We start from the raw sequence: 11,781 nt of genomic DNA, 5'->3' as shown, positions 1-11,781 counted from the left end.
TGAGCCAAAGAAAGTAAACACCTCTTGTACATTTGAGAACTTTGCATATGTGTCAAGTTCTGTATTATTGGCTGAATCAAATCCTTTGTGGACTGTAGATTCAGGAGTAACAGACCATGTAGCGAAGGATAGAGGATCCTTCGTGGAATTCCGACGAATACCAACTGGAACTAAGTGGATCTATGTGGGAAACAACTCCAGAGCTGAAGTTAAAGGGATTGACACCTGCCAACTGAACATGTGTGGTGGGCGCACCTTGTTACTACATGACGTTCTATATGCTCTGGAGATTCGTCAAAATTTAAGTGTCTGTTTTGATATTGGTTAAGCTTGGTTTTAGTGTGAACTTCCGTAATAACGGTGTAGATTTATATTTGGATACAAACTACTATGATTGTGGTCACTTTATGTATGATTTTATTGTACTAAATGTTGATTGTGGTGATGTCAATATTTGTTATTCCCTTGTTTCACGTCTTCTACTTTATATGATAATGATGTGATTAGGGATAAGTACACTAATGGTGCCAAAAGTTGTGTACGGCGCTCACTTTGGTGCCAAAAGTTTCCGTCGGATCACTTAAGTGCCAAAAAATTTGAAAAACGCTCACTTTGGTGCCAACTCCGACGAAATTGGCCGGAAATCCGATGTGGCCTTTTTTTATTAATTTTTGACGCCGACGTGGCTCATCGGAGAGCTAAGTCAGCATCCAAACACCAAAACGACGCCGTTTGGTGTCTCCCCCAATTCAAAACCCTAATCTCCGGCTGTCGCCGTACTCGACGGTCCTTGCGCTCGGCGGCCACGGCTTCGACCCCGACCTCGACCCCAACCGCGACGATGGCCACTCAACGGCAGCGGCTCCGACCTCGACCCCGACCCCGACCCCAACGATGGCCACTCGGCGGCCGTAGCTCCGACCTCGACCTCGACCCCGACCGTGACGATGGCCACTCGATGGCCGCGGCTCAAACCCCGACCCCGACCCGACGATGGCCACTCGACGGCCGTAGCTTCGACCCCGACCTCGACCCCGACCTCGATGATGGCCACTCGGCGGCCGCAACTTCAACCCCGACGACGGCCACGGCTTCGACCTCGCCGAAACCCTAATTTCTTCCCCATGTGAGCTAAACGGCGTCGTTTCCATGAAGCCATCCACGTAGGACGGCAAACGACGTCGTTTTCTTAAGGAGGACCGAAACGACGTCATTTAAAGGCTTATCAATTTTTTTTTTTTATTTTAAAAATCATTTTGGCCGGAATCTTTCGCCGGAGGCCGGAATCTTTAGCGGTGGCACCAAAGTGAGCATTTTTCCTCCGATTTGGCACTTAAGTGATCCGACAGAAACTTTTGGCACCAAAGTGAGCGCTGTACACAACTTTTGGCACCATTAGTGTACTTATCCCGATGTGATTATGTGGCATGCTAGACTTGGCCATATTTGCCAACATCGTATGAATAGACTAGCCAAAGAGAGCTTGTTGGGCAACATTGAAAATGTTGATTTGCCCATATGTGAGCATTGTCTAGTAGGGAAAACGACAAGGAAACCATTTGGAAAAGATAAAAGAGCTGAATTTCCTCTGCATTTAATCTATTCTGACGTCTGTGGTTCAATGAATGTGAGAGGAAGGCATGGGGCTGTTTATTTCATCACTTTTATAGATGATTATACTCGATTCGGATATGTCTATTTGATTTCTCATAAATCTGAAGTAATAAGTTGTTTCAAAAGATTTAATGAACTTGGTAGAAAATCAATTAGACAAGAAAATAAAAGCATTGAGATCCGATCGAGGTCGAGAATATTTATCTGATGAGTTCAGAAAATAATGTGATGAAAAGGAATAGAAATACAGTTGTCTATTCCATATACTCCTCAACAAAATGGTGTTGCAGAGAGAAGAAACATAACTCTACTGGAAATGGTTAGGTCCATGATGGCGCATGCTAACTTACATATCACTTTTTGGAGTGATGCGTTGTTAACTGCTACCTATATACTTAACCGGGTGCCCTCCAAATCAGTTAGTTCCACTCCATATGAGTTATGGACAGGTAAAAAACCGGACTTAAGTTTACTTAAGCCATGAGGTTATGCTGCCTATACTCATATGTTCTCTCACAAGTTTGGGAAATTGGGTCCCGAAGGAAAGTAGAGTATTTTAATGAAATACTTCGAACACTCGAAAGGGTATATGTTCATAGGTGAGCAGGAAAGTAGGAGTATAACTGAATTTGAATCACGGGATATCACATCCTTAGTGGATGAATTTCCTAAGAGGGGTGAAATAGGGGAAGATTACTTCCTATTTGAAACCTTGGATCAAGATAATGATATTAGTGGAGTTCGTCCAAGTGGAAGTAATATGATAAGTGATGAATTGAATTCAACTCATTCTTAATTACAACCATATGATGAGACGATGTCATCATTATCTAATCCTAGTGGGAGCATTATGGGGAATGATGTGCTAAGTGTATAATCTCCCATACGGTGAACAAGTCGCCAAAGTATTCCCCGTCGAAGTTTTGACATTGAAGAGGAAACTTTTATGATTGCTCCACAAGATGAGGATGAACCAAGAAATATTAATGAGGCTCTAAATTGCCCTAATAAGGAAAAATTGATTCATGCAATGAAAGAGGAAATTGAGTCAATGAAATCAAACCAAGTTTGAGTTGATCTTCCAAAAGGACGCAAAGCTATTGGGAACAAGTGGGTTCTCAAAATAAAGCGAAAGGCTGATGGCTCGATAGAAAGGCATAAGGCTCACCTTGTGGCGAAGGGGTATAATCAACAGGAAGGAATTGATTATGAAGATACGTTTTCTCCTGTAGTGAGATTTACCTCGATTCGCATTATTCTGGCAATAGTGGCTAGTATGGATCTTGAGTTACATCAAATGGATATAAATACTACTTTCCTCAATGGAGAATTAGAGGAATGAAAATATATGGAACAACATGCTGGTTTCATAGTGAAAAGCCAAGAAGAAAAGGTATGTCGACTTTTGAAGTCGATATATGGGCTTAAGCAGTCGTCAAGACAATGGTATATACGATTTCATAATGCCATAATGGCATATGATTTTACAATGATAGATGAGGATCATTGTATATATATATATCAAAAGATCCAATGATCAATTTGTGATCATATCATTATATGTTGATGATATACTAATTGCCGGAAGCAATATGGAGCTTGTCAATACTGTCAAAAGTTGGTTGTTTTCCAATTTTGAATTGAATGATATGGGATTGTAAACCTAAAGACACTCTTATTGCAAAAGGTGAAGGATTGAGCCATAGACTGTGTCCAAGGATTCCACAAGAGAAGGAACAAATGAAACATGTTCCTTATGCTAGTTCTGTTGGGAGCTTAATGTACGCTATGATGTGTACAAGACCTGACATATGTTATGCAGTTGGAATGATGAGTAGATACCAATCCAACCCAGGTCAAGCACGTTGGAAAGCCGTTAAATGAATACTGAGGTATCTAAAGAGGACTGCTGATTATACGTTGAGTTATTATGGAAAGGATCTACAACTCAAAGGCTATTCTAATGCTGATTGGAGAGGAGATTTAGATGAAAGAAAATCTACCTCTAGGTTTGTTTTCTTACCGAATAATGGCACCATATGTTGGAGCAGTAAGAAACAAATGTGTATAGCCTTGTCCACGATGGAAAATGAGTTCATGGCATTATCAGCAGCAATAAAAGAAGATGTTTGGCTTAAGAGATTATTGGATCATTTAGGTGTTATTTGAAGTGCTGCAGATTCATTATTGGTTAACTGTGATAGCCAAGCAGCAAAAGTGTACACCAAATATCCAAAATATCATGGCAAGACCAAACATATAGATACCAAGTATAATTTTGTCAATAATATGATTGCACGAAAATATGTGAACTTACAGTACATGTTACGCATAGAATGGTAGCAGATCCTATGACAAGCCAAAACCTAGAGATGTGTTTTGTGGCCATGTAAAATCTCTAGGATTGCGTAGAGTCTGATGTACTGGATTGTAATTTCCCTGAAGTTGTTCACATTGATGAATTTGTGTTTTTCATCATTAATGCCTATGAATTTTTGTTTGATCTTTATGCATCTTAATGCTTAGTGTATTATTTTAAGTTGAGAAAGTATGTCGGACAGATATAAGATTAGCTCACTCACACGGGTAATCGCTTCTATTTACTGTGTGATAAATAGAGATAAGACTGTTTTTAAACTTATTATCTAGGTGATAATCGAGAGCTCAAGCTTAAAATACATATGTCGCCTTAACTGGGTGTTAAGATGAGGACATAATACTTACTATGTCCAAAAGTAAAATACCCCACATATTTTACTTTATCTGTTTATGATGCCAGATGTGAGTTCTGATGAATTTTGTGAATGAGTAGATACGTGAACTCAAGTTAGACATTAGGTATGTCTAAACTATCATCTGTACGGTATTGAAAGGTGTAGACATACGCTCCATGGGAAATGAGTTAATACCGTAATACGTATTTCATACTACGTATGCATGAAACGACCAATAAGAGTGGCAAAAGTTTGATCTCAACTTTTATGTCGTGTGAGACTCTTGAGGAAAAGAGTTCCTCAATTTTTAGTCCCCTCATGACTCTTACTTATTCTCAAGATTTATATTTAGTGTTTGTTATCTTAGGATGTTGCCAATGGTCATGAGTTGATTCGATCTAATGGGACATTTCTAGAAAATTAAGCTAAACTGAAATTAAGAGTTTGAAGGAAAGAGGAAGATCAATTTTGGAGAATCACATTATAGTTTTGTATTCACCGGTTAACCAATTATGACTGTTTTTGGGATAATCATAATTGTGAATACAATATATAGATATATAGATATATATATATATATATATATATATATATATATATATATCATTGTTTGAAAGAGATCAAGAGAGATATAAATGTGATCGATTGATCTAGGGTACGCATACTAAATCTACTCGGAGTGTGATGCCCATTATGAGCTGCTATATATTCCTAACAAATGTATGGCAACGAGCTCTCAAAGTATGCTGGTCGCACGGATTATTCACCGGTATGAATGTTGAAGAGAAGTAAAGAGAATTCTGTTCAGCCCACCATGTGCGAGTGGGAGATGATGGTTTTATATGAGATGGGCTTAAGGCCCGTCCGCCCATGTTGGGCCTAAAAGCCCGGCCCACGGGAATAGGGCCCGTGGATGGAGGGTCGTATAAAAGGGAGGAGAGAGAGGGAGAACGCACATTTTGGCATTAACGTACGTACGTCTCCCTCTCTTTCCAACGTTCTCTCTCTCTCATCCAAAAAGAACAGTAAGCAAAAAGAGGCGACGCCGTCTTCCCTTCAAGTGAATTGGCGTCATCGGATCGAATAGTGCCAATTTCTCTTCCTCACTTCAGCATTGGTGTTTAATCTGTGGCTAACAAGGTACGCTCGAATCCGTGGTGTGCTTTAGGATCGGTGATACGTGATTTTCCCGGGCTTCATCTTCCGCATTCGTTTTAGGGGTTCGATTTAGTGTCGAATCCGGTTTTTTGGGATCCGTTAATCCCAACACAGGTAAAGTTCGATCTTCACCTGCTAAAGTGCCCATGCATAAGTTGGTCCATTTTGCTTCAAACAGATGAAAACACAGTTTAGTATTTTGAATAAGCTGCCAACTCGAGATAGATTGGAGAAGAGGAATTGTTCTTCGAATGATGTCTGCATTCTCAAGACTTCTTGTGTCAATGTGAGTACAGGCTGACTGAGGATGTAATTTATAAGACCGCACAGGTAGGGAACGCTGGAAGAGCAAGCTCATAACACTAGCATAGCTGCAAAAGAGCACATTCACATGAGAGATAGCATCTCTGTGCGAAAGACAAGTGACCTAAACATTAACTGGTATTTGAGAACTCTGCATTGATATGACTGACCCTCATTGTCTCCCATGCAGAAAAAGTTACTCGTGAACCACAACTTATATTTGAGCATTCTTTTAAGTTTCCTTCCTAACTTTCGCTATTAGAAGGTCTGAAAATTTGGAAATGACCGAGCTGCTCGACGTGTGCTGGCTAGAGGCACGTGGCAAGTTCGACGTGTTGAAGCTGTCTCCGGTGAACTTCCAGGCACCGTGGCCGGACGGGACGAAGCAAGAGCACGATGAGAACCTAAGGGAGAAGCCTAGGGGGGGATTGGATAGAGATCATAGCAGGAGAAGTGAGCACATTAGAGTGTTAGGAGGGAGAGATGGGGGTGTCCATGTTTGAGTATGAAGGTGTGCAATGGAAGAGTGGGCCAGTACTCAAGGGCGTTCTCATTAGACCCAAGAATTAATTAAATTAATTAAATTAATCAAATTATAAGATTATGTAGAATTGCCTAGAAGAATTGTTAAATTTGTTATGAGCATTTCAGTTGGTGGAGTCACTGTCGTTAGTGCTCTTACTAGTATAAATTCTTATGTTCATTTTATTAATAATAAGTGGTGTGTTTGGGTTAAATGCTAGTAAGAATATATTTTGCATCTACACAAGAGAAAATAAAGGCATGTGACGACCGAAATAATATCCGTGATGTTAATACCACTATGCATGTGCTTTCGCATATAAATATAACTTTTTTATTTTCACTCTACCCACTTGTTTCATACATCGAGAACCAAAATTCTCCAAGATGTTCGCCGAATACACATGAGAATAAAATACTCATGTGTAATGACCCGATCCGGCCTATGTGGATCAAGCCTTTGAACAAGATACTTTAAGTAATCATACTACACGGTGACAATTTGGGTAGATCTCACTTACTGATAACATAATGAGATCTTATTGATGTCAATTTTAATTTCCAGACTCAAATACAAATACTAGGTGAAAAATTAATGTTTAGAAGATGTCCCTTTTTTCCCTCTTTCTTTGATACAAAAATATTAACATTATATATAGCCAATCCTTGCATGGTCTTTCTATTCAACCAAAAATTGAAACTAATCTCCTTATTGGACCTGATCAACGAACGGACGTCTCACAAGCCTGGTAAAAAAATTTAGGCTTGGTCAGTGGGTGCCGAACTTGGGCACGGGGCCTCGAGGCCCTGCCCGCTTGCCCATATGATAAAAGAGATTATGCTTTATGTTGTATTGGTAGTTTCAATTTGATATGTAATATTTATAGATACTATAAGCCCAAATTTCTGATATGGTAGAGAAAAATAATGTAAAATATATAGGTAAAGTCCAAATCAAATCGCTTTCTCTTTGACTTTATCATTTTATATTCATTGCATTCCATTACATTGCTTCAAGTGTGGTAAATCAATCAAAAGCTCCTTTATTTTTGGAAAAATTTCAAATAATGGCCCCGAGTGTCTTTATTTTTTCAAATAAAGTTTAAATAAGAGTCTAAAGTGCCATCATTTTCTCAAATAAAAGTCTAAAATAACTATGTTTGTTTTAAATAAGGGCTCGACTAATGAAAGGTATTTTAGTCATTTACCTTTCTTTGACTTTTTTTCATTTTTTTTTTCCTTTTTCTAGTTTTTCTTCCTTCTTCATTGGTGGCAAGTCAACTAGTCATTGACGATGTCGGAAAGGGCATGGGCGAGGGTCACCCTCCCCGGCTATTGGCAAGGAACAAGCTCACCCCTAGGAGGCCACCCTCGTAGCCATCGACAAGGTCGGTCCTCGCCAGATCTAGGCTAGGGTCACCTTGCCAACAGTCGACAAGGGCTAGCAAGCCCTAGCCAGCCCTTACCATCGGTTGGTGAGGGCGGCCAAGCTCTCACCAGCCCTTACCGACAGGGCAGCTAGTGAGGGTTGTCAAGCCATTGTTGATGGCTGCTAGCCCTTGTTGGAAAGGAAATGTATAAAAGAATAAAAAATAATTTAAAATTAAAATTGTAATTGGACAAAAACGCCCATGACTTATTGGAAATTTTAGTTGTTTGGCAATTGGTGATATCAAATCCTTATTTGGTTACTTTAGGCCTTTATTTAAATTAATCATAGCCACTTCATGCTCTTATTTGATACAAGGTTCACTTTGAGCCTTTATTTCAAAAATGATGGTACTTCATATAATTATTTGGAATTTTCCCTTTACTTTTTTAATCATTTTGCTAAAAAATGTTTTATATTTGAATTTTGTTAGTATTGCACATTGTTAATTCCTCTTCTTTTATTCTAGCAAAAGCTTGTTTGGGGGAATTATTTTTCCTTAATTTCTAATTTGCGCTTACGACTTCTTTCATCTAAAGTTTAATTGTGAAAAAAGTCTTAATTTTTCAATATTAGTAAATATTTTAAGTTATCTTATAACTTCTGCACGCAGCATTTAAATGTTTGAAAGGATTTCCATATATATATATATTGCATTAGAATAGAAGTCGAATTGCTATTGTAAAAAGATACGACAAAGAAGAAGACAATTGCTCATGTCTCCTACAAAAATCAATAAACGAAATAGATTTTTATCATTCACAAAAATATGTGGACATAAAGTATCTTTGGTAATAAAATATTTTTCATTAATTAATTATTTCAATCCACACAAGCGAATATTTTTTTATTTTTCATTTCAATCATTCATTTCCCTCGAAATTAACGAAACCAAAAGATAAGGGCCGCGTGGGCCTACAAGAAATATTTTCCATAGGGCCAAAACGGGAACCGGATCCAATATTGGGCCGACCGACCGACCTGACCCGACCCGAAACATGTCGGTCGCATCAAATCGAAAGATTATCCCCCCCACCCCCTTCTCTCTTTCGGTTCAGAAACTACTGGGAGCGAAGAAGGATTTGAAAAAAACTCGCTTCGTCTCCCCTGGAGTTTCTCTCTCTCTCTCTCTCTCTAGCGCCCGTCATCTCCCGATCCCATCTCCCGATCCATCCGAAGCTGTCGGCGCACAGGTAAATCCGCACTAACCCATGATGATGTTTCGATGCATCATCGATTGTTTCGAATTTCGATGTTTCTCGGGGGCGGGTCGGATGTAAGAATCTTGATGTGGGTGTCAGCGAAAGCCGATCGAATTCTTCGCATTTCTTCCCCCGCCTTCACGTTCGATGTTAACGGACCTTAATCGAGAAAGCTCTCGCCCGGGTTGTCTCCAAGTTAGGGTTTTTGCATGTTCTGCAGCTGGTTTCTTGGTTAGGGTATAATTTGGTTGTTTTTGAAATCCCGTTTTCTTGTTTGTTCGGGTGTATTGGTTGGATGCGGGAGAAATTGGATGATGGGTATTGATAAAGTTTTGATTTTTTGTCTGTTTGGGTTCTCTCTTTTTGTAGGGCTTGATCTGCTTTAAAGATGCCGGCCACCGCGGGGAGGGTTCGCATGCCCGCGAACAACAGGGTTCACAGCAGTGCGGCCCTTCAGACCCATGGTATATGGCAGAGCGCGATCGGGTACGATCCCTACGCCCCCAACAAGGATGATTCGAAGAGTTCGGCGCCCAGTAAGATGGCTGTTGCGGAGCCTGAGGGGGAGAACGCGTATGCAAGCTTCCAGGGTCTGCTGGCTCTCGCCCGTATTACCGGGTCGAATGCCGATGAGGCCCGCGGCTCATGCAAGAAGTGCGGCCGTGTCGGGCACCTGACGTTTCAGTGTAGGAACTTCCTGAGCATGAAGGATGATACGGAAAAGGACCTGGAGGCCGGGCAGGCTGGGCTTGCGTCTTTATCTGGGTTGGATAAGCTGAAGGGGAGTGCTAACAAGCTGAATGGTAAGGGTGAACCAGATAGCGAGGAGGATAGTGAGGAAGAGGAGGAAAGCGAGTCTTCAGATTCTGATGTGGACTCGGAGATTGAGAGGTTAATTGCCAAACGCGGGGGAAAAAGGTCAGCAGTAAGGCTAGCAAAGAAATTTCATCAAAGAAGAAGAAGAAGAGGGATGATTCAGAAGATGAGGATACCGACAGTGATCCTGGGGAGAGAAAGAAAAGAGGGAGGTCAAAGAAGAGAAAGAGTGGAAGGAGAAGAAGTAGTCTCTCTGAGGATGAGGATGAGGATGAAGTAAGAAAGAAGAGGAGGAAGGAGAGGAGAAGGAAGAGGGATGAGTCATCAGATGAGGAGGAGCATAGACGAAGGTGCAGGAAGAGTAAGAAGGAGAAAAGGAGGAGGAAGAGTCATAAATATTCAGATGACTCCGACTCTGACGAATCAGGTGATTCTGGCAGGAGGCACAGGCCGAAGAGCCGGAGGAGGGTAGCTGCATCTCCTCATTCTGGAGCGAGTAGCTCAGATGACTTGCGTGTTGGTAGGGATGCAAAGCGATCTGGGAAGAGTAGCAGAAGGCACCGTCATAAAGAGGATGAGTCTAGCTAAGACAGGTAATAACGTGCACTTGGCTATTTAGTTTAATTGTTATAATGCCTCTGTCTATTCTGAGAATCTGATGCTAAGAACACTTTTATGCAGTAGAATGTCTTTTCTATAATAGAATGTGATCAAAGTGCTACTAAGTGTTTTCTGCCAATGAAACATGGTAGAGTTATTTCATCTTTAGAAATCCACCGTCTCTTTGGATACTGTACTATAAAAGCTTTAGTTCAAGATCTCCTTGTCACCATCCTTACTTTAACAATATAGTGCTAGTCTGTGCAGTTTATTGCCTGACTAGCAGTTTTTTCCTCTCAACATGCACGGGTTGTTTAGTCTTATTCCTTTAAAAGGGTGATCATAATGTTCATTTGTAAAGCTACAGTGGCGATTCTCGTCTCCTTAACATGAATTTGATTGTTGCATTTTGAATGTAAAGTACAGCTGTAAGGATTTTCAGTGTGGCAAATGAATATAATGATGACTATTACTCCTCAGATAGTCTGTAGAGACTCCTTTTAATCTGAAGAATGCGGTCATTGGGGTTAATAAGTCACTTGGCTTGGCACAGAAGCCAAAACTTAGTCTTGCTTTGTGATGGGTAGCTTGGGGTGTAATAATTGCATGAGATGTATGTTATCTGATGTGGGTCTCTGATGCTGATGATATCTATTGAACCTGCAGATTCGGAGGTTGAGGACATGGTGTTTTCTGCAGAAATCATTATAGCTGATGCGGAGGATGGCGATTGAGTGACCTGTATGTGCGTATTGTTGAGAAAGTGGAACAGAAAGAAGTGTGCAAGTGTGTGAATTTATGTTCTTGCTTCTCCTTTGTATTTGTTGCACTCTACATCTGTCATCAGTGTGCTAATGGCAGGGTTATTGTATCTACATATCCATGACTAATGGATTGTTGGACAGTATGTTTGGTACCTGTAGTTCATGAATAATGTCAGCTCTTGAGATTTCTTTGACTTGGGCCTCTTCTTGGAGGAGCTAGAGCTAGAAATTTGGTGGTCATTGAAAGGGAAAAGCTTTGTGAAGTTCCTTTGCAGTTGACTTGGCTGGAGTCTCAGCATCATACTATCTGCTGTCTTAGATAATGGGATTTGCTAGTACTTCCTCTTGTTGTCTGATCCTGAAAAAACTAAAAATTTCCTTCTGCTGGGTCCTTGAAAGGCAAAATCCTCTCCAAGCAGTGCTCTTAGTAGAATCAGCAAAGGCATATATCACCATTCTCCAAGAGAAATTTGACCTAGAGCTAGCGACTTTGACATATTTTCCTCTTCATGGTATCAACTACTGTTGTTGGTATTTGTCATTAGCTTAATCAATGTTTGGGTTGTATATATAAGCATTGAAAGATGCAATTTATCTGCAGATAATCCTGTGGAAGACGATGATGTTAGGGAAATTAATGCTCGTCTACTAAATTAGTT

The 11,781-nt window shown here is 40.4% G+C and overlaps 1 protein-coding gene across 1 annotated transcript; it reads left to right on the top strand.

Annotated features, from left to right (window-relative positions):
- The first annotated feature begins 8,792 nt into the window (after positions 1 to 8,792).
- On the top strand, positions 8,793 to 11,385 carry LOC104444653 (CAX-interacting protein 4). Its single transcript, XM_010058384.3, is given in 4 exon segments — positions 8,793 to 8,933; positions 9,295 to 9,847; positions 9,850 to 10,351; positions 11,025 to 11,385. Coding segments are annotated over 2 exon segments (1,014 nt in total). The 5' UTR covers positions 8,793 to 8,933; positions 9,295 to 9,330; the 3' UTR covers positions 10,347 to 10,351; positions 11,025 to 11,385.
- Positions 11,386 to 11,781: the final 396 nt, after the last annotated feature.

The sequence above is a fragment of the Eucalyptus grandis genome, chromosome 5 (assembly GCF_016545825.1).
Source record: "Eucalyptus grandis isolate ANBG69807.140 chromosome 5, ASM1654582v1, whole genome shotgun sequence".
NCBI lineage: Eukaryota > Viridiplantae > Streptophyta > Magnoliopsida > Myrtales > Myrtaceae > Eucalyptus > Eucalyptus grandis.
Note: the sequence above shows the minus strand (reverse complement) of the source record. Positions and strands in the feature narration are given on the sequence as shown.